Below are 27,497 nucleotides of genomic sequence, written 5' to 3'. Positions count from 1 at the left end.
GTTCATTGCTCACAGGCGGTTGATTTGTGCTGTCTGGGTGGACTGCAGCATCTTGTAGCTCCGCCCTCGATTATTCTGCCTGGTCGACGTGCGGTTGCTGCGCAGCGCATGAAGGCAGAAGCGTCCGACTCGGATCGGAGGGAGACCGAGGGGGCTCGGATTAATGTTGTTGTAGCGGAAAATACCTTCGTTCCAGATTCACATATAGCCCACTGCCATCGCTGGATTTAAAAAAAAAAAAAACAACAACCGTCGTTTCCCTCTTAGGTTACACGGAATAAGAAGGACACCACGCAGGGGTTTTAAACAGCATTTTCCTCACACTGTGGGAAGTTTTTACGCGGAGTTTTTACGCGGAGTTTTGGGCTGTGGGCTGACTGAGCTAGCCTGTGTGCCCCGCTGCTCTTCCCTCCTGCTCCGGTGAGGCAGCCGTAAGTTAGCCCGCTGTCCACCCGGTCTGCTTCCAGCTGTGGTGAATCATGGCGCTCAGAGCCAGGGCGCTGTACGACTTCAACTCCGAGAACCCCGGGGAGGTGTCCGTGAGGGAGAACGAAGTCCTGACGTTGTACAGCGAACAGGACATCGATGGCTGGTTCGAGGGGGTGAACAGCAAAGGAGAGAGGGGTCTGTTCCCCGCTTCCTACGTGGAGGTGCTGAGAAGCGACGCCGCCTCCTCCACCACCACCACCACCACCACCACGTTCAACAACAACAGCTGCAGCAGCACATCTGGTGACACTTACCCGGACTCACGATACGCCAACATCCCATCCGGAGGTTTTGACGGCTCAAGTAAGCCTCAGAGTAACTTTTCCAAACCTTCTCCGCCTGCTTTCGCCACTTTCTCTGCACCACCTCCAGCAGCACAGCAGCAGCAGCAGCAGCAGCAGCACACCTACCAGCAGTCCAGTCCTGGAAGCGATGATGACTGGGATGATGACTGGGATGACAGCTCCACGGTTGCAGATGAGCCAGGGACGGTTGGAGGAAGGTATCACGACTATGAAGGCAATGGGCCGTCTACTTACAGAGTGACCACGTCCTCAATGTCCAGAGGTAACGCACAGCAAGCAAAGAGTTCGGCCACAGTCAGTAGGAACCTGAACAGGTTTTCTACCTTCGTTAAGTCAGGAGGAGAGGCGTTTGTGCTCGGGGAGGCGGCAGGATTTGTGAAAGACGGGGATAAGATTTGTGTGGTAATGGGTCAGTACGGTCCCGAGTGGCAGGAAAACCCCTACCCTTTCGCTTGTACAATTGACGACCCCACTAAACAGACCAAGTTCAAGGGCATGAAAAGCTACATCTCTTACAAGCTGACCCCAACCCACACTCAGAACCAGGTGAACAGGAGGTATAAGCACTTTGACTGGCTCTACGCTCGGCTGGTGGAGAAATTCCCTGTCATCTCAGTGCCGCACATCCCCGAGAAGCAGGCCACGGGTCGCTTTGAGGAAGACTTCATCTCCAAGAGGAGGAAAGGCCTCATATGGTGGATGAACCACATGACCAGCCACCCTGTCCTTGCCAGGTGCGACGTTTTCCAGCACTTCCTCACCTGCAACAGCACGGACGAGAAGTCCTGGAAGCAGGGCAAGAGGAAGGCGGAGAAGGACGAGATGGTTGGGGCCAACTTTTTCCTCACCATCAGCCCCCCTGCTGCTCCGCTTGACTTCCAGGAGGTGGAGAGTAAAATAGACGGATTCAAAGCTTTCACCAAGAGGATGGACGATAGCACCTTGACGCTTAACGCCACTGTCAACGAGTTTGCCCGCAAGCAGATCAGTGGCTTTAAGAAAGAGTATCAGAAAGTGGGGCTGTCATTCAAGGTCCTTAGCCAGGCCTTTGAGATGGACCAGCAGGTGTACTCTACTGGACTAAACCAGGCCATCTCCTTCACCGGGGACACATATGAAGCCATTGGAGAGTGTTTTGCTGAGCAGCCAGGAAAGGACCTCGACCCAATCATGGATTTATTAGCTCTTTACCAAGGACACTTGGCAAATTACCCAGACATCATCCATGTCCAGAAAGGTAAAAAAAAAAAAAAACACATCAACATCATTTGACATTTGTTTCACAGGAGTCAGGTAGGCCAATTAACACTGTTATTTATTCCGTTTATTCACAGCATCAGGAAACCGGATGGTAAAAATGTTATGGATAGTTGCATTTTCGCCCATGACTGTTAAAGTTATTTTTTAAAAGTAAGACCGCATAAATCCAATTAACTGACTGGTAAAAAAAAAAACGAAACACACAAGACAAAGCTTAGTGAAAACTTGAGAAATGCTTCATAATCCCAGTGTTCTAGGCAATTTAAAATCCACCGCAAATCGACATATAAAATAAATCAGTATGGCACCTCTGGGATCATAAATCCACTCTGCAAGGCTTGCTTCCTACCACATGTTTGGCTAAGCTTAAAAAAAATCAGGTTTTAAAGTAAATATGTAAGTGTGTTTGCTGGCTGTAAACGGATAAACAACCTTATTTGTTTCAGGCAGTTTTGCCAACAGCAGCCAGCAGTCGGGTTACAACTACAGCTTATGTCACTTTGCAAAACAAATATGTCGTGTTTGCATTTGGAAGTCAGTCAAAATGCTTCTTCCCGTAGTTTGCCCCACCTGCTGAATCAAACAGGCAGCTCCTGTTTGGATGTGGTTTTCCATTACAGAGGAAGTACAACATGTTAGAGATGGAGAATATCCTTCCTGGCTTTTTAATTAAAACAGGGACACAAAATAAGATTTCAAGCTGACTACTTCATAAATGATTGTCCACGAGTGTCTTTGCACAGAAAGTCAATGTTGCACTTATCTAGGCCATCCTCCTACGTGACCCTAACCTCGTGATTGTTCTCATTGTGTGGCAAAATGTCACTCTCATAAGAGGCAACAATATAAAGGAAGAGGTTTGGCGTTTTGGCAGTAGAAGGACGCTCTCACTTCTTTTCACGTGTGAAAATGTGGAACAATCACATCCTCTCCTAAAGGGAAATACAAGTCAATTATATATAACTATGCAACTGAAAATAACCTGCTCTGTCGGTCTGAAGATCATCCCTGATGGACTGGTTTCTGAATATGCTTGTGCCTTTATGTGGGCCTTTCATGTATCTGTTTTTAAACCCCATGAAAATGAAACATTACCGTGTCGGACACCAAATAAGACACGGGCTTACACTCCCAACATTAGAGGATGATATATATACTAATCCTTTTCATTCCATGCATTATGTACAGTCCCAGTGCTCTAACCTACTGACCTCACACGGCTTTCAGATCTGGCCAGGAAACTAGAATTCATCCACCAATCAGAGTCGCCCAATGCAATGTCTTCTGCTGGCTTTTAAACCATAACTTGCAATTGTGACTTTGTACAACCACGACTGAAGTTTAGCATGTTGCTGGTGACTTGTGTTAATGGTGAATATGTAACATTTCTGCAGAGATAGGTATTTGATTTTCCTCACTTGACACCAAGCTTCTAAATTGAAAGTACATTTTTGTTGGCCAGAAAGAAGTTTTCATAAAAACAATGCAAAAAAAGGCAATCAGTCAAATCTCTGCTCCACAGGTTCTAGAGCTTAAGTGTTTGCTTTTGCTTGTACAAATAATCCGGATACTTGTGGAAGTGTATGTGTGATAGGCTCCTGGTGCTAGGATAAAACGTTGTTGCCTCAGCAAGCCACTCCAAGGCCATTTGTGGTGGCAAAAAGAGTATTGTTTTTGTGACTAAGATCCATCAGGGCCATGATTAATGTGGAACCCTTTGTCTGCATTAAAATGTTCAAAGACACCTCTTAGATCATGAATCCTGTCAAGTTGGAAATGTATGTAAACCTTAAATGTTTCCAACAATGCTCCACCCACCAATATTGTCAAAGATAAGGAAGGAAGTAGATAGAGTTAGTTCCTCTTTTTTTTCTCATGGACGATTACATTACCTCATCCACGAAGTTTATTCCTGCCAGAGTCATGTTGTTGTGATTGAGAGATCTTTATCAACAGCATTCCCTGTGTTTGACTCCCCCACCTTGTCTTCGTTCATCTTTGTTTATCATTTTCTGTCCCCTACAAACACTGGCCCATTCACCCCACAATAGAAAACACCAGGGGAAACGGGACAGAGTGTGTTTGGGCTGCAGTGGGACAGAAACTTCCCAGTCAGCTCAAATCCAGTCTGCCACGTAGGCCACACAAAGCCCAAATAAGGTGATGCAGCCAGTTACACAGCGTGGTGTGATAAGCCCGGCCTAAATCTGCAGATAAGAAACTCTTGATTTGATACCACACATGGCAGACCTTGCTGCGGGCGCAATGGAAAGATGACAGAGTGTAGTGAAACATGGTTTCACCACAGTGGGAGACTGGGAACAAAGCTGATGCGAGAGATGGAATCATGTAACACGTTAAATTAGAGCGCCGTGCAGCATACCTAATGTGAAATTACTTTGATCTCCACTTGTTTAAGGTGCACTGAGGCTGTTTAGTTGCTCTATTTATTTTTATTCAGGTGGGGCAAGATTTTTATGCCAGTGAAGAAGAACCATTCCTCATTTATTTTTAATTAAAAAAAATATATTGAAAGACATAAATTCAAAATCATGCCAGTTTATTCTTGGTTTAAAACTCTGTCTGTTTTTTGCCAGCACCTACAAGACAGCATTATACAGCATGGTAGTGACAGTGATATATTAGCACTGTTAATGTGCTCGCATTACATTAAATACAGCAGCTTTCTCACTCATAACAACTGAAGAGCTGCTTGTTACTCAAAAAGCCTGCCGGTACATGTTTCCATGTTCCATTGAATGCAAACACTAATCGCACAGTTACTTGACATTTAAGCTCTAAAGTCCACTTATGTTGTCTACTCTCCTGGAGGTTTTGTGGAAACACCAAGAACTGGAGAACCGTTAATAACACTGCAGTGAAACGGCTGTAATTAGCAGGAAAGGTGCATGAAAGAATGGTTAGGTTGTAATGAAACCATGAACACTGTTAGCTGTAATTTCAACTGCACATTAATGTGTCAGGACAAAACTGTGCGGCTCGAACCAGCTGGGAACATGTTCCGCAGTTAGTCTGGCCTTTTTGTCTACCTTTGGCTTTATTTTGCGGCCGCTCACATTTCTTGAAAACACTTCCCTTCTTTCATCCCTCTATCCTGTCCGCATATTGTTTTAATACTCCTGATAAATGTGTAGAGGAAATGTCCACAAGTGCTGATGTTCTGTCTTGTCCCTTGTCTGACACCTGAGGAGAAGCTAGACCACTTCCTTTGATGTCATCGACCAGAGTACACATTTCCGCAGCACAAGTGGGCTAACATAAACTCACCAGTTATGAACTGAATATTTCTAAAGCAATGCATTGGTGGGAGAGTAATGAAGATTTCAACAAGTCAAACAGTTACTGTACAAGTAGCGTTTAAGAGTAAAAAGATTGGCCATCGACCGTATTTAAAGGGTTATCATTTGATAACTTATCACTGCTTGGTTCTTCTAAGCACTCAGTCGTATCTTTGGCTGGATTCAATTTTTGCTTCCTATATCTGTGTCATTAGGGCCTCAGGCACCACACAGGTTTTTATGTAATCCCATCTGTCCCACATCAGGACACAGAGTATTATCCTATTGATCTCCACCTCTTCAGGGACGCCATTAGCCATCCGCATGGAGCTACACATTGATAATAATGCTGACATTATGTCTGGTGTTGCTTTCAAAAACATATTGAGCCTCACATTATTTATTCTTGTACTGTTTATTTTTGTCCATAACTGATGTTGTGGCTGTGACAGCATCAGGTTGTTTTGTTTCTATTTATGTCAGGCTCTTGAGAAAGAGGAAAGGAGGAAAGGAGAAGAAGGTTTCATAAACGCTTACTGTTTACAGTTCAAGTTTAGAGTTCACGCTGCTGTGGCCAGTTCCCAAAGAGGATAAATGTGCTTTTGTAAATGAAGATACTCAAGTTCACATGCTTTTATTTAGCGTAATTGAACCTTAATAGCAGTAAGAGCTGCATATGCAAACATTTGACTACATATGTGGTGCTCTATTAAAGGTCCAGCAGCTTATGAAGGGATGAAAAAAAAACATATTCCTTATTTATCTCAAACCGTTTGTCTTTTGAAATTTAATTTAATTTAATTTAATTTAAATCATATTTTGAAATGCAAACAGTTCAGTGCTGTAAGTTCTTGTTCAAACACTTCCAAGTTCCTCAGTGTGATAATATTGACCTTGCCTGCAGTGCGTTTTAGAGGACAAACTTGTTTTTCAACTTTAGGCTGTAGAATATCATCACTTCAGCTTAAATAGGACAGACCACCCCCATCTTTGAAAAAAATGTTTTTATTAAAGTCCCTGTGTGGAACTTACTGGTACTGGTTTTGTTGATTTTGGCACCCCCTGTGGACAAAACAGCATTATTATAACTTTGCTGGTCTTTACTGTACATGTGTCAGTAGTGTTCTCCTTTTTTTTTGTGGGGTGGGAGGGTGGGGGGCTCAAGGACAGATGGAGCATCAATGACTTGCACAAAGAAGCCACAGGTCGGATTCCAACCCGGGCTGCACGCTTTTTGAGGACTGTAGCCACTGTACATGAGGCGGGTGAACTAACCACTAGGCCACTAGTCATCCCGTTAGTGTTTTTTTCTGATACAATATCCAGTCCTTTTTAATGGCTAATGTGTGTGTGTGTGGGGGGGGGCACACAATTCATTTTTGGCGTTAACATTTTATAAAAAGGTTGTTTTAACAGTGAGCTGCTAATCGCCTGTCTGACACCTACCCTGCATCAGGAGTGACACGCATATAAACTAACTATATATAGACATAATCAATCTTGTTTTTGATGGTCTCCTTTGCTTTTCTAGGTCATCAAGAGGCATCAGTATTCATTTAAGTCTGTTTCATAACCAGCTATAAACTCCTCACAGGAGCTTTAAGTGAGTCAAAGTGTGAAGACTGTTTGTATATCAGGCTGACAAAATAGTCTATTTGCAGCAAGCAGAACATATTAGTGAACTTAGATGTGAAGACATTTGTCTTCAATCACATTTGCAAACCAAAGTTCACAATGATCAGTTTTTCTTGTTCAATCAGTTCTCCTACACACAAACCCAGCAGGATAAGCTAAAGCCTATCTGTGTTTAATCAATGTAATCTTTAGAAGTGATGTTGTGGATGAAATCATTTTAGCTTGGTCTGCTTTAGTTGCATTTTGACTTTACTCTTTTCTTGCTGTTTCCATTGTTATTTTTATATCTACGCAGGCAGCACTGAGATTGCATCTGATCTCATCAAAATCTTATCACACACATGGATAACACAAAGGCAGGAAACAAAGGAGAAGCTAGATTTCATGAACATAGAGTTCAGGTTTTCCCGATAAGTCAGACGTTTGGCTGACATTTCTCCTGTGCAGGTCTGTCTCATGACTTGTTTCAGGCTGTGAAAATGTCCTCTGGAGCACAGATGGATGACAGAGGTGGTGCAGTGATGAGATGGGGATTGCCGCTGGTTGTTCAGGTCACCGGCTCGCAGTAGCTCTTGTTGTGTAACAGGAGGATTACGTAAGAGCTGAAGCTGCTGCCTGCAGTTAGTCCGGGGGGAGTCGATGCCACCTCCAACCAGCCAGGAAGGATTTCTATCAGAGGCGTTCATCAGGAATAGATCTTATTTATAATGTGACACAGCAGCATGCATCAACCCTCATTAATCACTGTAGATGATGCTGATAGCTCTAACTCTTACATTACAGCGTTTATTATGTATCTAATTTAGTGCTATCATGCCACTTTGTAACCTGGGAAAGCAAAGATAGCATAAGCAAGGGCTGTACAACAACACATCAAATATAATGTTGAATGAATTAGCAGTCAAAAGTTGCTCTTCTGTACTGACGACTGTTATATTTACATCTTTCAAATATTTATATTAATCATGATTATTTATTAGTCAGAAGAGACTTGTGTCTGAAATACCAATAACAGTTTATTCTATCAGATGATATATGATAATAAAGTCTTGTGAAAAAAAAAAAAAAAAGACTTTGAATTCAACCTCACAGGGAGATTTTCTAATCCAGGGGGCTCTATTCATAGTTTCTGTACAATGTCTCCCCCTCTCCTCTTGGAGTCCTACTACTGGTGATGGTAGTGAGACAGATGAATACATCGGCTTAGACTGGGCTGTGATTGGTAGGTGGAGGCAACATTTAAATGCAACAGCTTGACTGAGCCTGAAGCAGAAAATAAATGTATTATAAAGTTGGCACCTTTTATACAGAGGCTGCAGTCCTAAGTGTATCGGCTGCAAGTTTTGACTCCTGGACTCAGCACTGTGATGCACGTCAACCTGTCTCTCTCCTCCCCACAGGTCTTGTCTCTCCTCAGCTCTCCGATCAATAAAGGCAAAAAGTCAAAATAGAGAAGCTGAATGATAGGCTCATTTAAGAGAGTGTGTTGTAGAGCTATTGGACGGATAAGACCAGCTTGTTAAAACTGACCGTCATTGAAACGCTTCAGAATGTAACATGGGAAATTATGAGTGAGAACAGGGTAGGCAGAATTGTTACTGGAGCATCACTGTAGTCGTATTGAAAGTTCACAAATAAACTGTATATTTCTCTTGACAGTAAAAAAGACCAAATATTTAAAAGAAAATCAAATTCTAGGAAATATTTAGCAGAATAAAATCAACATTGAGTAGAATTGATGTCACAGCCCTTCCTGACTCAGTAGTTGCATCTTGCAGCATCTATAAAAAACTGATGTCTTGTTAAGTTCAGCTTGCTGACACTGTCTTCTGTTTGACTGAACTCTTGGTCCTTTCCCATAAAGTCTCCATGGTAACAATTATTCCCCTGTAGTCCATTAGTGAGCTTCAAAGCACAGGAAGCTGGAGACCTTTAAGGTACAGTAAACACCTTTGGGATTGGCATTTAAGTCTTTGGACAGCTGTGTTTGTTCTTGTCTCTCTGGTTTCCAGCCCCTGTCTCCGCTCTGCTTCTATCTTTGCGTCTCTTTCTGTCATGTTCAGTCTGTTGTGCATTAGAGGAATTTCAAAGATCTGGGTTAAACTGCGGCTGAGGGAGCGACAGCCAGAAGGCAAACTGGGCAGATTTTGAGGGGGGGGGGGGGGAGGGCAAAGACATGTCTTTTTGGGAGGATTTCGTCAGCAAATTTGATTGTGTTTGCTGAGTGTTTAGCTGTGGTAAGCAGCCATGAGGCTTTTTTTTGTGTGTGTGTGAACTTAAAGGTTAGACAGAAAATGAGCAGATGAATGCAGGTTGAGGTCAGTGAGTCCTCTGTGGTAACATCTCAGGAAACAGTCAGCTGAATCAGACTTCACCAGAGTGCCGCTGCTGGTGACTAAGCTCACGTTAAGGCTTGAAAATCCAATGACAGGACAACACAGTCTGACTTCATGCCTTCAGGGCATAAAATCTCACTTTCCCCTGAGGCCTTAAAGTCAGAGATCAGAGATGACTGTCAGCTGGATAAGCCATGCTTGACGTTGTACTCTTCTTAGTTCATGTTGTTGATTAGATTGATTACTACATGTGACCTACATTCTTTAACATCTTACCTGTATACAGTCAGTCAGTGTTGGTACCTGTGTTTCTAAATAGAAAGACAAGCAATGTTTCTGACATATTAACAAAGATCTAAGACAGAAGAATAGGTTTACAGCAGGTTTTATTTAAAACATCCAAGGGCTTCAACATTTTTAGTTATAATCAGTATGCATGTCTGCTTCAGGTTTTCTTATCCCCCCAATAAATCAGAAAGTCAGAAAGTGACACAAACAGACACATAAAGTAAGAGAAGTCTTCATGGTTCAAAACTGGAGTGAAGAAATGTTCTACATTTTCAACAACATACACTAGCAGTGAGGCGTTTGGTTAAGATATCTCAAAGGCTGCAGAGTTCATCAAAACAGCTTCCAACATTTTGTCACAGCCCAAAGGAATGTTTCGTTCTTAGTTTGTCCTCTAGGAATTCAGCTTGGACATTTTTTGGTGGTTAGATCAGACAGAAGGTCTAAGCCTTTCACTTTCGCTTACGTTCAATGCAAAGCGTATCGCTGCAGACATTTCTTCCTTTACTGGGTCAGGGAATGTCAACAGTTTGATAAGTCATCTGTCATGAGCTCAGGGTGCTTTGACCCGGCCTTCTGCTCCCATCCAACCATCTGTCTGGAAACTTGTGGGGCTAATTTTTTTTTTTTTGGTTTTGGCACCAGTCTGGCTGAAGGCTTTTTTCTGCAGCAACAAAAACTCTGCAGAGGTTTGGAGAAAAAAAGGACGAAGATTCTGCAGTGACGGTTGACATGTGTCAAAATGGGAGGTTTGTAAACCAACATGACTCGATCCAGTTTTGCCACAAGAGTCCACCACGCAGACGACAGCAAAGCTCTTCTTGTCAGGGTGGAAACTCAGCGGTGTCATACTCTCAGTATGAGTGTCATACGTGAGATTTCTTCTTTGCAAGTTAGTTTCTTGATAGATGTGTAGGAGAGGTGCAATCTGACCTCAAAATGATGCACTCCCACCTGTAGTGAACAAATTATTGTCCAACAAGAATGGATAATCTTTAACTTTATCAGCACTTTGGTCAAGTGAGGTTGTTTTAAATGTGCTATACATAAACTTTGACTTGACAAAAAGCAAATGAACATGATTGGAAACATCAAGTAGCTTGAATAATAAAGTTTCTCGATATGAAATAATTAGTTTGAAAGGATCTGTTAATTATCCTTCACTACAACTGTGCCCTCTGTCGTCACTGTTGAAGAGGTTTAACATTCTGTTCAAAGGGAAAATTTCAGACTTTGTCAAAGTTCACTTAAATTAAAAGATTCCTTAATTTCAGAAAATGCTGTGATGTTTCCAGGTGGTATATTTCAAACTAGTAGTCTTTCAGATAAGACTGAGATAAGCTCCTCAGAGATCCACGCTAAACACATTCAGGCTAAAGGTTGTCATCCCAGGAAAAAAAAAATGAACAGCTCTACCTGATCTGTGCAGAAGACAATAACATAAACCGCTGCATACTGTACTGTAGCTCTTCATCTCAAGTATGAAAATCTGAGGTCAGACTCTTAATTGCAGCCAAGAAAAACACCACATGGGGTGCTGAAATGTTATATTTGGACAAGAAAGACTCTTCAGATGTATAATTTATGATCATATTTGTAACGTCATGTTTACTATTACAGACAAAAAGCTTTTGGAATAACTACAATTTAGATGTAAGTCACTACAGTTAGCTAGTTTGCTGGATATGCTAACATTTGCAGCATGTCAAGGTAACTGGATGAACACTCTGTTTGATCTATACTTTTATCTACAATTTTAAATGTCTTCAGTTTTAGAAAGGTTAATCTCTATTTACAGATTGTACATAGAAATGTAGACTCTGTGCACGAGGGTCTGGATTGTGAAGTGTTCTTGTTTTTGTAGTCCCAGCTGTATTGACCAATTACATATCAGCAAGCGTTGGTGAATGCATCACAAGTGATCGATCAGACCTCCATTCAACAAACCAACACTTTTTGAAAGTTCCTTTCTTCTCTGTATAATTTCAGTTCTACTGTTGAACTGAGGCTCAACAGATGAGTGGAGCCATTTATGTTGCTGACATAAACACCACAGGGAAAAGGAAGTTGTTTAATGCTCACTGCTGGTTTCATCAGAATCACTAAGACTTTTACATCTATTCCCACAGCTTCATGTCGTCTGTTAGACGATGATAGACACTGATTGCTTTTAATCGGAATATCTGTTTTACTATTGCCCAATGTTCATTGTTTTTACTAGAGAGGACATTTGTACCTTGATGTGGTTTCTAGGCTATTACTGGACAACTGTTGTTCAGAGGGAGCTTTAGCTCACAGCAAATTGCTCAACCATGACATCAGTATTAAAGAATAGCTCAGTGTAACAAATCAGAGTTGTTCATAATTTAAAAGCGGTTCTCCATGTTTATTTTACGCCCAATATGCCAACAGTCATTGGTAGATGGTATCAAACTGCCAGCAGAATCGCCTTAAATGGTTGTCCAGAAAAGACCTTAAAATAACATAATCTAATAGACTCATTTAGAGTCCGGCCCCCTCACATTCCCTAAATATAGACACAGATGTGGTTCTCAGGGATTCTGGGACAAAGTGTTCATCAAACTATTTTTGAGCAGTTCCTTAAAGTTCTTAATATACTATCGGGCTGTGCTCTTGGATCTCAGTGGTAAATGATTTTCAGGTTAATAATGAACTTTCCTGGTGATCTGTATGGAAGTCAGATGCATGTTAGATGAGTTCAGTGTTTGGTATAAAGCTCATGTCTCAAGGAAGGAACATTGCTTTCTTCTTGGCTGTTTTCCCACATGGGGTTAAAATAGCATCTTGTCTTTTTCTCATCATAGAGCAAAAAGTAAACATAACAATTCTAATTTTCTAATCTGTTTTTTCTTGTACTCTGTCGACCAAAACAGGGGCCTTGACAAAAGTGAAAGAGAGCCACAAGCATGTGGAGGAGGGCAAGATGGACCGGGCACAGGCAGAAGGCATCAACGAGCGCTGCAACATCATCTCCTGCGCCACGCTGGCTGAGATCCAGCACTTCCACCAGATCCGCGTGCGAGACTTCAAGGCGCAGATGCAGCACTACCTTCAGCAGCAGATATCCTTCTTCCAAAATATCACAGGCAAGCTGGAGGAGGCTCTGCAGAAATATGACAATGCATAATGGATGGATGGCCTTACCTGTTGGTTAAGAACCTTGGCGATCCATGACCATGCACCTTCCTCGGCCAGCCAGTGGAGACCTGGCAAGCAGCAGCCAGCACCACATACTGTGAATGCTGTTCATCCAGCAGGAGGGACATTGAAGGAGATTACACTCCAGTAAAAGGACATTTCTACTAAATCCAGGTTCCTCTGTGTGCGTTGGCAACATTTTTTGGGGGGGACTGGATGTCCTTGTTTTAGCGAGGAAATGTAATTTAATAACTGACACAAAAACAAGTCTTATGCCTTTTGATTTAATGAGATCAGTGGTGATGCTGCGACACTCTTTCTGGTGCATGGGTGAATGAAATCTAATCATCATTCTGACCTGCAGAGAGAGAGCCTTGTATCTGCTGCTGCTGCTGCCACCTGCATCCCAGGTGCAAAACTTCATATACAGTATCAAATGTTTTTTTTTTTTTTTTTTTTTTAAGCCTTGCAACACAGTTTTTAACTGACTGCTTATTTAAAGTGACTGCCACTCCAGGAGTAATCATGCTCCACTGCCTTTGGTGTCTCTCCAACCTCAGACGAACAGAAAGAAATGTTTACAGTCTCCTCCCTGAGCGGGCTCTGTCACCACTGTCTCGCAGTGCCTTCAGATTACGCCTCCAGTCATTTTTTTTACTAGTTAGTAAAAACTTTATATAACTGTACGTAGAAATATATTCTATTTGTTTTTACAAAGCTAGAACATTTTCATCACTGTGCTTTGATCAAGGGCAGTATTCGTTAAGGGAGATAATATTGTTTGATTGTGGGTTTTTCTTTTTTTCCCCACATTGTTCCCATTTGTTTTCAACACTCACAGTGGGACAAACAATTAGGATCAAGAAAAGGATTACCTGCTTTAACAACAGGAACCAACGCCTTAAACACGGCACAGCCAGCACTGGTGCTTGCAGATTAAAAGGGACGTGTATGATGGACACTTTCTAAGACAGCTGATATTGTCAACAAATGTTGCTTTTCAGGCTTAGTGTTTGGGTAGCGATCAGAGGCAGACTGTTAGACGGCTCCTCCCCTGTTTTAATAATGCGGTCTTTTTTTTTTTTTTTTTTTTAATAGCACACTTTTTGACAGTTCAACTGCTGTTTATAACCTTCAAGATGTTGGTTGGAAAATGGAGAGATTAACATTGATGCAGTAACACAAAATAAATTCCTCCTTCACAGAAAGCTGCTGGTTGGTCCTGTGTGGTTTGTCATGCACTTGAAATATATCATCACTCTTTATTAGACTGGAGATATCTAACTAATTGAGATAAGGGTCTTAGGCTAAGTACAGTAAACAACTGGGAAAGAGAAAATGTAATAATGTGAATGTGCTGACACATTAATTTAATTAATGGTCCTTCAAAGCCTCAGACACTCAAACTACAGACTTTATATGACCTGTGCTATTTAGCCACCGGTATTGTTTAATGAAAGCCCAAAGACATAGAGAGCAAACTGTTTCGGCTCTGCAGGTTTCCTCGGCTGTGTCCCTGGAGGACTTGTGTGCCTTGTCAGTGTTTCATGCTAAGCTCACACTCTGCTCACAGATCTGCTGACAGCGCAGAGCCCGGCCAGCCATCTGGGACATCTGGCCACTGTTAGAAGCACCGCAGAGGATGACAGTGAACACGTAGTGAGCAGGAAAAGGTCAAAATTAGCTAGGGGAATGTTTCATGAGCTGTCATCGTCACCGCCTATAACCAAGAAAACCATCACAGCACTTTAAAGATAACATTTTCACCCTCACACATGTGATAAAAAAAAAAAATAAAAAAAAAAGTATGTCCGTGCACGTCAAAAGATGTGTGCAATGCTGGCCTTCTGTTTACTATCTCTAGGCAGAAAAGACTGCAACAGAGTCTGTTTTGGCCAATCCAGTTGGACAGAGGTGATGGCGAGCAGAAGGTCACAGAATGCTGCAGCTTCATTACCACGGGGTTTCAAGAAGCAGCCAGCTCTGTAGATATGACTTATGAATATTGATACGTTCTTACTGTCAGATTATCAAAGAAGATTTCCCCCTCCACTCCGTCCTCGTCTGCAAAAGTTCAACACCAAAAATTCCAAAAAGCCCTTCCTCAAATACTCACTTAAAACTACTTATGAACAGTATGTAGATTTATAAGATGGCATTAGACTCAAATCATCAAAGTCAACAGGATACATCATCTGAGAACCAACCCATGCACACAGATAAGTGATAAATATTTATGTATATGTCGAGATATTTCACTCGTGTATTGAAGTTGCATGGAGGTCTAGATGAAAAGTCCGGGCGACAACAAAGTCTGGGAATTATCCTCTGGAAGCCGGGAATGTCCAAAAATCATGGCACTTCATCAAAAAGCTTCAACATTTGATGGTATTCAATTCTACAGATGTATATTTTGGTATGAACAGAAGGATCAACATTAACATGGGGTACACTGCTAGCATGGCTAATAATATCCTGGCATGTGGGAGCTAACTCACACATTTCCTTCTCCCTTTTAAGTCCTATATTTTTCTATTCTAATCTCAGGATTTTATTTTCTACATCAACTCAACAAGATGCACAGAGCCTTTAGTAATTTCATCCCTCAGGCCTTCTGTCAATACTGCCAATGCCTGAGGAAATGGGTGCTCCTGTTTTTTTTTTTAGATATATTCTTGCTGTTCTGGGCCGTATGCTTTGGTTCTTTTGAATTAGTAAAACTGATAAATGTTGAGAACATAAGGCCACGAAAAGAGGATTTGGTTAAGAAATGAAACACCCAGCTCCACTTGCTACATACATGTGACAGTTCTGCATATGTCTAGACCAATCATGTTACAGTCGTTTCTGGTTTTTGGTTATCGTTTAGTACAAGAACATGCAGGGTGAAATTGTTTTGTGTTATCGGATCATTTTACTCACCACAGTCTAAAATACAGGAAACAACAGATGTCAGTTCAGACGGTGCAGCTGACCACATTCAACAGGCACAAACATCGAGTGTGACAAAAGTGGCGGCCAAAATAGCGGCAGTGGAGGGGAACTTCACAGTGGGGGGGGGTTGATGAAAGAGCATGACACTAGTGAAATCACAGAGATGTTACACACGGGAATGAGTTTGATTTTCAAAGCAGTCAAAGCATTTCAGCTCTAATAAGAAGCATCATGTTTCTTTGGTAAAATGTCATCGCTGCTCCTGTGAGACTTGGATGACTCCTTTTTGAATTTACAGCAGTGCTTTGGAATTCACTGTGACCCAGAAACATTCTGTACCTTTGTCGTCAGTATGGTGACGCGCCCAAAACTGAGAAACTCTGGACGAGCCCTATTCCAGCTGCTCATTTACAAAGAAAAAAAAATATATGACAGCTTATTTTCATTCATTTTTATTAATTAAAATGAGTCTTTATACTTCTGGGGTGTTTTTCAGTTTCATAAGCCTTGTTTACTCGTGACCAAACCATGAAATGTGTTTGTTTTCATTCTGCTTCAGTTGCTGGCACTGAGAGGCAGAACAGGAGTTGAGAGAACAGGGTTTCCCCTTCTACAGACCTGGCACAGACACCGCTGCTGACCACAATGCTTTCATAAGGACTGAATCAGTGTCTCGACATCCTTGAGTACGCCCAATTCCTGTTGCGCCCTCTCTGTGCAACACTCAGGTCTGATTATTACGTGAAAAAGACAAAAGAAAAATTCAAAACTTGGACTTTGGGTTCTTCTACATTTGAAAATGTCACTATGCCTTTTTATACACACCCAAGTTATCCTCCATATCGTTCATCTCTGCCTCATTGCAACCATGACACCGGTGCATCATTTGAAATCTGCTGTTTGTAACTAATGCACTCTCTTTAGAGCACTTACACTCCATGAAGTCATTTCACACCAAACGTCATTGTGTGCTTGACCCTGATTTCTCCTCGATCCTGTCGCTGATTAAATGTGACATTATAATGCCAGGAAAAGCCCCCAAGGAAAACCACAAGGATTTCATCCCTATCCCTCTATTCATCCTCATACCCCTGCTTGTAATTCTACCATATTGAAAGAGGAAGTGCAAAAGCAAACACAGGATTTCTGTTAAAAGGAAATGGTTTGTTTGAGATTAAATACCATTTTTCAAGTCCAGGTGTGCGTATGAAAAAGAACAGGCCATGTTGTTATTACATGATGTGTTTGAACAGCTGCTGTCTGGTGTTCCTGGGTAGACCTTTAGTAAAGGGCTTTAGTTGTGCTGGAAAAATAGGATTTAGATAACTAAATGTTAGCGGTCCTTACTTCAAATTAAATTAATTCACTTGTGTTTCTGTTCTACCTGGTGAATGTATGTGGTGTGTTCATGACCATTTAACTAACCACCACTAACAACTGGCTACGAGAGCACTGAGGGGTTAACTAAAACAAAGGTACAAAAAAACCTTCAAAGTTGTCAACTAAATAACAGGGGAGGCTCAAGGGGTTGTCAGGAGTTGCCAGGGCCACCCTTCAAATCTGATTGTTACTTTTTAAGGATGAAAATCTATACACAGGAATATAACATATTTTATACATTTGAATTTAAATCAATGTAATTAATGTAGGTGTGATTATTGGAGATATAAAGGGTTAACTAATGGTATGTCATGAGTAAGTGCCCCAGTTGGACCACACTAGCAGCCCCCCCCCCCCCAAAAAAAAATGCGCTAAAAAGACATTAAAATGCTGTGTATAGTTGTTGATATACTGTATATGAATTATAGCTGCTTTACGATAAGCAGTGTGTTGATATTTGTTGCAGAGAATGCATGCAAATAGGCCACAAGTTTTTAAGTGGTTAAACTTAGATTTCAATCATAAAACTAATGGGAGTGTGAAATACATCAGAGGAATCTTTAAGTTGTAAAGCGAAAATGTAGATTTTTTTAAATTAACATATTCATCACTTCAAGCGTGCATTTTGATAAAGCACCTGCACATGTCTGAAGTAACACTTCACAGTGTGTTGCTTCGGGCTTAATTCTAGCTCAAATGTGTCAAACAGTTCAGCTGACATGTAGATGAAATGGTTCGATCATTATGATCCCATTTCAGAGAACAGTGTTACCTGTTCTTATTTTTTTTCAATGCTGGTACTAAAAAATAACATGCAAGGCTGACTGTGCTTGTGTGCAGAGACAGATAAAAATCATGCATTACAGGTTTTCAGAACAGAGCCTGCCCCCATCACCCCAACCCTTCCTCTTCATCTGTAAGGCAAACTTCATGTATTGTTTCTGTCTCTTTCTGCAGAGTTCATGGCTTTGGAATGCAAGGCGTTTGTCTGTACTCAGCATATTCCTGCTGGCTGGATCTGTTTTCAATTACAGCCAGTGCTGGCCTTTGATCAGAGTCTGGGCCAACGGAGGCAGAGGGGAGACCCTGTCCTGACAGAGCTGACAGGCTCCAGATCATTGGGGACACAGAGCACTGGGGATCTGGGCTGACACAGATTCACATTCTCAGGGGACAAAAAACACAGAAATCTCTCCCAATAGCTGGCTTAATGTAACAGTCCCAGTGGTACTTTCACATGTTAAAAAAAAAAACTGTGTATGCGCGTGTCCTGTGAATTTCACTTTCTTTTCTGAAGATTACTGCACCGGTTAAACCCGGACTGGAAACTTAAATTTGGAGCTGGAAATCTTCACCTTAATAGGTATATTACTATTCAAAAATAGATATTATAGAAAATGATATATCCCCTGTCTTCATATGTGTGAAAAATATCATCATTCTTCACTCTGTGCGAGCTGCTTTTGAGTGTCTGTGTAACCGGAAAGTTTGGTCAGAAAGATAATCTGTTGATGGTTGACGACGGCATGAGCAAACATGTTCACCTGTTACGGAGCAAAAATCATGTTAAGATTATTTCTTCTTCTTTTGCTATTCCTGGAATGCAACATGCCTGACCTTTTCTGTAATGGTTTTAAAAAGCACCTGATAGTTTTACAGACAGAGCAGTAAGTAAAGTATCAGCCTGTGTGGGTGTAACGTGCTGAAATGTAATTAACTCTAACAGGCTCTTACAGCACTCCCAGAGGTCATGATATCTGGGCCAATGAGGTTTATTTACATTACACTTTCCAAAAAGTGATTATAAGTCAAAGGGTTTATTCCAAAACGTCTGTTGATTTCGATATCTGTAATGCTATTTTTACTTTTTCAAGAGTCAAGTCAGCAGCATTTCAGTTTAGTTTTTTTTCATTTGCCTTTTAGTTCCTGTCTATTATATGAATCATCCTTGAAATGTGTCTGTATTAAGAAAAGAGCTGAATCATCTTTCTCTCTTTCTTCTCCAGACTATATTTTGCTTACACGCAGTTGTGATAAAAGCACTTCTTGGTTTTGCAGGGAAGTATGACCATACACACATGTGGGCTTGGTCAGCAGCTCCCATGATATCACCCGCTGACCTCAGCACAGCAGCACCCTTAAAGCTATAAATAGTTTTCATTCAGATTACACCAGCTGGTTTACATTATTTACTGCACTGATAAGAAACTTTCTTATTATATGCTGCTACTATTTATGATGTATTTCGTTTATAGACAAAAAAGATTTCCATTAAATTTCCTAATGATAGTCATAGTCCCCAGAGGATGAACTCTATATCTTTTTTGAGAACCTCTCTGACCCCCAAAGGAATGAAACTATTCCATTTGAGTTAGCTGTCGTCTCACAACAAACAGTAGCGATTCTAGAGTCTGTTGGGGCCCTAGGCAAAAATCAATTGGAGGGGGCCCTTCAACCAGCGTTCATCACCATTATGTCTGCCAGCCAACTCCTACTCCTCTTCCTCTTTTTTTCTCTCCTGTAGTCAGATAATTCCTCTTCCTTTTTCTTTGTTTTTCTGTGAGACATCTGTCAGACTCTTCTAGCCCAGCTTTGACCTTCAGAGATGTACATTTGCATGTGCTTGTGTTTATTATGGCTTTGCATCGTGGGAATTGTTGTATTTTCTGTTTAGCCAAGGAAAGAGAGTAGGACCTGCTGCGTGTCCTGTATACCTGACAGAACGTTCAGGAACGTGGGAGCACTCGGCATTCTTCAGCCCCGGTTTTGTTTTTATAGCCCTCACACAGGAAGCTGGCTCCAGTGGGGCCTCATTCATGAAGTCTGAAAAACGCTGACTGCCCTCCCACCCCCACCTCTCTGGCTGCTCTCCAAGATACACACACACACACACACACACACACACACACACACACACACACACACAAACACACACACACACACACACACACACACACACACACACACACACACACACAACAAACATTTTTTGTCTTTGTGGTCTGACGTGCATTCTCCCCTCCCCCTTCCCCATCAGAGAGTTTCATGTATAGCTCTAATTACAATAAACAAGCAAGAACAACAAGTAAAGAGGACACTTTTCCAGCTCACACCCTTGTTTTCTTACCCCGGGTTACCCCATTGAGATTCTTTCAATCATACAAACCTAAAATTACAAGTATCGTCTAGTTTTTAAATGAAAAGATATGGTGGTATTTATTTGTTTACAAAAAAAATGTCAACAGCTTAAGATTAGATCAAATGTGAGTATTCCTGTTGGAAACATCCCTGCTGGCTTTATTTGATCAAAGTGATAATTATTTAAAGATACTTTCTGATTATATATTGCCAGAATAACTTGTTGAGTTATCAAATCTGCTATGACCTGCACAGGATCATCCAAAACCTGGAAAGTGTTTGTTCCTCTATTCTTCATTGAAAAGAGCAAAGGCTGGCGAGAACTGCAGCCAACTTTGACAACTTGTTTTGTTTCCTGAATGCTGGAATTTTGTAAATTGACTCCAATCTGGGGTTTCATTTTGCATTGTGTTTTTCTCATGACATCATCGCACAGGGGCAGGATGTTGTTGTTCTTTTGTAACAGCTCTGAGAAACACTCACTTTGTAGGTTTTGGTGTTGTCTTACGGATCCTGTCCTGTAAATGCAGCAATCTGTAAATCACCTGCCTTCTGTAAACTGGGTTACATACCAGACAATATCAAACTTAAAATCACTTTTCACGCCTGACCTGATGTCAGCATTAACACGTACTTCAGAATAACACAAGGGATATGACTAATCTATCTTATGGTCTGGATTTGCTTTGGTGAATCATCAGATCAAAATTTAGACGGTTTCATAACCCATTTAAAACTCCTCACTTAGATAACAGAAGATAAATCGCAAAACAAAATGTAATTTATTACTAAAGACTCAACTATTTTTTCTCTAGCTTTCTTTTCTTTCTTAGTTGTATCAATGAAAATCTAACACACACACACACACACACACACACACACACACACACACACACACTTGAACATCCAGACGCACACTGCTGACCAGCTATCCGCCCTCTTTGTCCGCCGTCTGCCACAGACCACAGTCATCAAATCTCCCAGCTGACATGGACTTCTGGTGGTCTGACCCCTCTAACACACCTCCTACTGTTCTTTAGGTTCAGTGTTCACAGGCTTACACATGGACCCTGATCAGTGTAGTTCTACATGCTCGCAATGCTGATGATCTATATGTCAATAGAACCATCACATCACATCCCTCCCTTTATATTCATCTGTTCATTCGTTCATTATGTTCATCAGTGATTAATGGTGACAATATGATTGACGTTGGACTCGGTGCGGGGCTTCAGGGTAAACTCAACATCAGGACGAACATCTGCTGCATGACATGTGTCTATCCTAGTGAGGATGGAGCTACAGACTGCATTTGACAGGGAATCACTAAATCAATGGACAGTGGGGCAGGTGAGAGTTAACCACATGTGTATCGTGTACATGTTTTAGTAGACTGTGTGAGTAAGTGTTTCAGATGCTGATAGAAACATGAGGTTGTAAAGGAACATTAACATGATGTGCCCTCTAGTTCCAGGTGTCATTTCTTTATAAAGGATTTGAAATCAATTAAGATCCTGTAACCACTACGACTACATGGTTACAACAAGTCTTTAAGTGTCCTCTGACAGAGGGCAGTAAATTACCAATCTAAAATCTGCTAATCCAAAAAGCCAATCATTACCCCAGCTGACGAAGAAATACAGCAGGACCAAGTTTGGTTTTGAAAAAAAAACCCAGCCTGTGATACTGATGCCACATGAATAAAGAGCCTTTAGAAATCAAAGCTATGGATTCCACTGGGGGTTTGCTTTACATCAACATTGTATGCACAAGTGTTTTTCTCCTAAAAGAACCACCATGACTTTCAACAGGGGCACACTACATTCTGAAACCCTCTGCAGTATTTAACACGCCTTGATTAGCTTTTATGGATAACTTAATGACACTTTGTTGTAATTCTTGTGATAGTTTACAAGGAAAAAGGGGGAGTCTTTGGAAAGCAAAGAAGTCTTCGTAAAATGTACATGGTGGTTTTCGGAGATTCAATTAACCATCTGGGTTTCTCTGTATGAAACCGTATTGAACCAAACAAGCATTGTTTCCCTAAGCAGTGGCATCGCCAAGACTTCTAGGCCCCGTGAAAAGATATCACTGTGAGCCCCTCTACCACGGCCCAAACCAAACCCCGCACAAATACTATTACTGTAGCCTACTTCTCCATTAAACTCATGACCCATTTAAAGCTTAAAAGAACTACAATTTTGTGTTATACACCAATTAGGGACCAATAAACCACATGAGAGAAAGCAACATCTGAAGTCACGTTCTCTTTTACTTTACACCAAATAATTCACACATCAACATACGGAGGAAAAGGTAGAGAAAAAAACACTGTATTTCAGTTGCAGACTGCATTATACTGTCTGCTTAACTTCACTAAATCTAACCCTAAATCACTGAATAGCGTAATATTGTAATAATACATTTTCCCAAAGTGGAAAACCCATGTCTCTAAGTCTCATCTTGCAGGGAGTTTTTGTTATTTCACCCTCTGCTCCATAATAACCAACCATTCAATTATAATTATCCCTATGATATCTTAGAGCAGGGATGGGCAACTTTGGTCACAGCAAGGGCCACATTCCTTTAATTCTCACTGCCAGAGGGCCAAACTGTAGGATACAAAAAACGATTACAGTCGATTATGTCTCAAAATATACCAGTGATCAAATATTATTATGGACATATTTCTGGTTTTCATGATTTCATGGCAGATTTTGTCATGTTTTCTTCATGTTTCCAATTAATTGATATGTAAAAGTTGACCTGAGGGGCCACGTTTAGGGTTGATGGGCCGCCAGTTGCCCACCCCTGTCTTAGAGCAATAATTTACCCTGACTAATAATGTCTCTCTGACTCTTTCTTGGATTCCCTCACACAAAAGCTGGGAAATTAGCGGTATTATCTGCAAAATGTTGAATGTCAGTGTCAAAATGAAAGTGTGTTAAAAGTCCAGAGCTAACATCCAGACATGTAGCGTAATGATACTTTGAAGTCACTGCTCTCAGTGTCCAGCATGTGACCGTTTCCTGCCAGACATCTACATTTTGTAACTCTTAGTACTCTGATGTCAGCTTTGCTTAACACCAGCTTCCTCCTTTTGAGGATATAGTCTGGCTTTTGTTCATGGAAGTACAGATCTCTCATAGTCTCATTAACCCTTCAGCGTAAGGGCTGAGTGCCTGTCATGAGCCAATTTGAATGGACATAGTTTACATGTCCTACATCACAGAATGACACAAGCCAAGAGGATAAAATAGTGCATTTTTTTAAATCAGGAGGACATGTTCTAGTGATAATACTTGATAAAATCATTGAAATAAATGAATGTTTAAAAAGAATCATTAAAATAATCTGTCATTGCATAAGCAGGAAATGACATCTTTAATCAATGATGTTGAAGTTCAAACTGATAACAGGCCGTGCTCCAGATCTGCTCTATAACAGTTGTCACACTAAAGCTAACAGAGATCTTAGATTAGCACTGAGACATTTTCATGTTACATCATGACACACACCTACACAATATGCCATCAGTGGCGATGTGGTTTATCATGATAAGCCTTTCCATAGACCTGTGGGATTTAAATTGAGGGTAATGTTTGTCATGTATTTTGTCAGGTCAACCTATGTGGTCCAGACTGAAGTATCTCAAAAACTGTTGGAAAGATTGATATGAAACTTTATTCAGTCATTCATGGTGCCCTGAGGATTAGTTTCTACATCTTTGGTCATTCCTGAACATATTGACCTGTCACCAGCAGGTCAAATATTCCGCTTACTCTGTGAAAATTCTCAACTTTCCTAGACTCAAAGAAACTAAGTTAGCATGTTTTTTTTTTCTTCACATAAACATCATGGGTCCACAGAAAATGAATCCTAATTACTTATTACCTAATTAATTAGTTAGCAGAGAATATCCATTTGGACAAGACTGTAAACTGTGTTTAATCCGATCATGTGTACCTCTATCTTTGTGTAATGCAGAACTTAAACAGAGAGAGTCTTACTTTGTGAGTGTGGTGTGGAAGAACCATAAAGTAAACTTGTGATTTTAAAGTGGTTTCTTAACACTGAGTGTAGATTTGTATCTGAGTTTCTTCATCTGTGTCTCTGTATATCCACCCGGTCTTCCATCTTGTTGTGTTCAACCAGACCAGAACCATAAATTTGCTGTGACACACAAAACAAACCATGCATCTTTGCACAAGAATTCAGGGGATAAATAGAGCGTGAGCTGGCCTGCTCTCTGGATAATCTTATTTCAGATGTAGCGCAGTCGTTTGAAGTATTAAACACAAACAGGCAAACTCAGCATGTGTAACTGTGTTGTATGGGCTATAGATTTGAGTTTGCATGTTTTTACATGTGTGCATGATGTCACATCCACACTTAGTTTGATGAATTATTGAAGCAGAGTAGTTGAGGCCACAAATAAAGAATATAGTGGTTTGATCAAGTTGGAGTCGGGCTGGATTTAGGTTGGGGATGTGGGATATCGAGAAATGTTTAAATGTCTTTTTATATTTGTGAATGTATGGAGGAGTGGGCGGATGATTTGAATCCTGAGATACTTTGAGATAATCTGTCTCCCTAACATCGACTGTGGCTCAGTTTGTAGAGTCGGTCGTCTCTCGGAAGGTCGGAGGTTCGATCCCCAGCTCCTGCAGCAACATGTTCGATGCGTCGTTGGGTAAGACACTTAACTCCAAATTGCTCCTGCTGCTTCGTCGGTGGCGTATGAATGTGTATGAATAGGATTAGTTACTTCTGATGTTTGAGAATAGGTGTGAATGGGTAGGTGGGACATGTGGTGTAAAACTCACTTTGAGTGCTCAGACGACTACAATAGTGTTATACAAGCTCAAGTCCATTTACATAAATATTTGACAAACCCTTTCACATACTGGTGGTTAAACTTGTGTTATTTATCTTCATCCCAGTTTTAAAAAAAATTGTAAATAAATATTTTCTTCACAGCTAGCCGTTGCTTTTTTAAACCTTCTAATGAAATAGTCGATTTAATAAAGGTGTTTTACTTAGCAGAGTGCTGTGGTTGTAACTTTAACCTCTCAAAGAGAAGGATGTAAACTGATCATGGTATTCAATTTGAATACAACCATGACCATGATAAGTTTAAATCCCTGAAAATATTGGCAAATGGGCGCTGATTCACTCTGTTAATTAGCAGTTTCAATGAAACATTGCTAGCATGACACAGCACTGTCAAAAGTCATTCAACCACATTCCTTTTTTCGATGCTGCACATCGAGGTGCTAATAGCAATTACATCATTTATAGTTCCAAAGCAGTAGAACTAATATTATAAATTCACAATCGTGTCACATCTGTGTCAAAGCAAATATTTAAAGCTAGCTTTGTTACAGCGGCTTAAATAGCCTTAAGGGCTACAAATGCAGCCATGTTAGCTTTTCTTTGATTATCGTTGGAGTCTTTGTTTAACTGGGTGTCTATTGGTACCCTTATTGGTACACCATTAGTACATTTGTTCTCGATACTTGCAGGCTTAGCGCTGGAGCCAAACTTTTATTAGGTGTAAATAGTTTAATTGTCCAGTACAGTTGATTGTGACTGAATTGACCCATTGAAACAAAAAAAAACACTTTTTTAGTGGCATGGGAAAAAGGAAATTGTGATTAAGCACTTTATCTTTAGAATGCTTGTCTGGTCACTGTCAAAGAAATATATTGGTTTTGCTGCTCACTTTGAGGTTCCAGTTCATCTTTCTCTGAACTGTGTCACACATCTGACTCTGCTCTGGACATTTCTGCGATAATGAAAGAATGAACATTTCGACGATGTTCAGTCTGAGTATTGTTGGAAATTCCTTTAATAAAAGACATAGTTGTGGTTAAAAACACTTTCCCAGTGAGGTCCTTGTTGGTGGAGTCTGCCTTGACATCATTGCGCTAACTTTGCAACTTGCATGTGATGCCATTTCTCACCATTCCTATAGGCTCATTTACTGTCAACAAAGCAAAGAACTGTCTTCAGATCCTGAGCTGCATTTTTGGTGACATAGTTTGCATTTTTGATTACAATCTTTAACTAACCTGTGCACATGTGACATACATCCTTGTAGTTGATAACATGTTGTGTGTTTGAGGTCAGGAAAACAACCAATTGCTTCCTTGACATTGTATCATCAGTCATGTGGACTGACTCACAGCTGCACAAAAGGAATGCTGTGCATTTCCAAATCACATTACCAGTTTAAATGAGATTTTCAGAGGACATTTGTGCCGACAAAAACACATTTCCTACTGAGCTGGGAAACACAAAACATCTTCTTGTAGGTTATGTGACAAAGTCCCACTGATTTAAGTGCTTTTCGATGTTGGAAACTACAATTGAAGTAATTGCAGGGAACTGGGAGAGGTAATGGTGATAATTAATCTTTTTACAATGGGTCCTTTGGTGCAGTGTATCTTTTGTTAAGAGGCTGCAACTACTGTATAAATTATAGTGATCGGAAAAAACACTCTTTGGAGGGGAAGAAATAGGGACAGTTTGGATACTATTAAATCTTGCAAGATGAGGAATGGGCTGAAGAAAACACTGCACAGGTCATAGAGACACACTCTGTAAGATTATGCTGATTTATAAAGGCAGACATGAATTTCTTTCCAACATTTTGAAAGTGGTTTATTAAAAATATGGTATAAATAAATACAACACTTTTGTTACACAGCAAGTTTCAGATGAGACTGGAATACACAGTGATTGGACACTTCTCTTTAGTACAAAGTTATTTCATTAAGTTTACAGTATTTTTTGTGACCGCATCTCCCATAGCCTGTCGAAAAAGTCAGTCAATAAGGTACCTTAATTTACAGTAGATACATGATTACAGTGTCAAACAACCAAGACCTTACGATAGATAATTGGAGGAATCCAAGGATTAAAGTTAACCAGTGCTATAATTAGTTTTAGTAATTATAATAAATACCAGCTATCGTTTCAGGGGAAAACATTTTCAGTGTCTTGTCAGTATTCGAATACATGAGCTCTTTGTCTCAGAGACCGACAACTGGCCCAACTGCTAGAGAATTATTGGCTCACCACACAAGGTAATTCATTCCTGTCCTGTAAACAACATTATTATTATAGGGTGGTCCGCTCTACAGTGGTTGGACAAACAGATCTATTCTGTAGGTGAAACTGCTAATAGTACAGTATATGCTTACAATTTGATTTAAAATCATTCAGGTGAGAGTTGGTATGAGAAAGCTATTTTTTGTGCACGATTTTTA

General features: G+C 40.7%; 1 protein-coding gene across 1 annotated transcript; it reads left to right on the top strand.

Annotated features, from left to right (window-relative positions):
• The first annotated feature begins 279 nt into the window (after positions 1-279).
• On the top strand, positions 280-13,983 carry snx18a (sorting nexin 18a). The gene is made up of 2 exons (XM_061038533.1): positions 280-2,031; positions 12,507-13,983. The coding sequence occupies exons 1-2, from the start codon at positions 480-482 to the stop codon at positions 12,758-12,760; spliced, it is 1,806 nt and encodes a 601-aa protein (XP_060894516.1). The 5' UTR covers positions 280-479; the 3' UTR covers positions 12,761-13,983.
• The last annotated feature ends 13,514 nt before the right edge of the window (positions 13,984-27,497 follow it).

Source organism: Labrus mixtus, chromosome 5 (genome assembly GCF_963584025.1).
Source record: "Labrus mixtus chromosome 5, fLabMix1.1, whole genome shotgun sequence".
NCBI classification, from domain to species: Eukaryota; Metazoa; Chordata; class Actinopteri; order Labriformes; family Labridae; genus Labrus; species Labrus mixtus.
The sequence above is the reverse complement of the archived record's forward strand: the minus strand, read 5'-3'. Positions and strand labels throughout refer to the sequence as shown.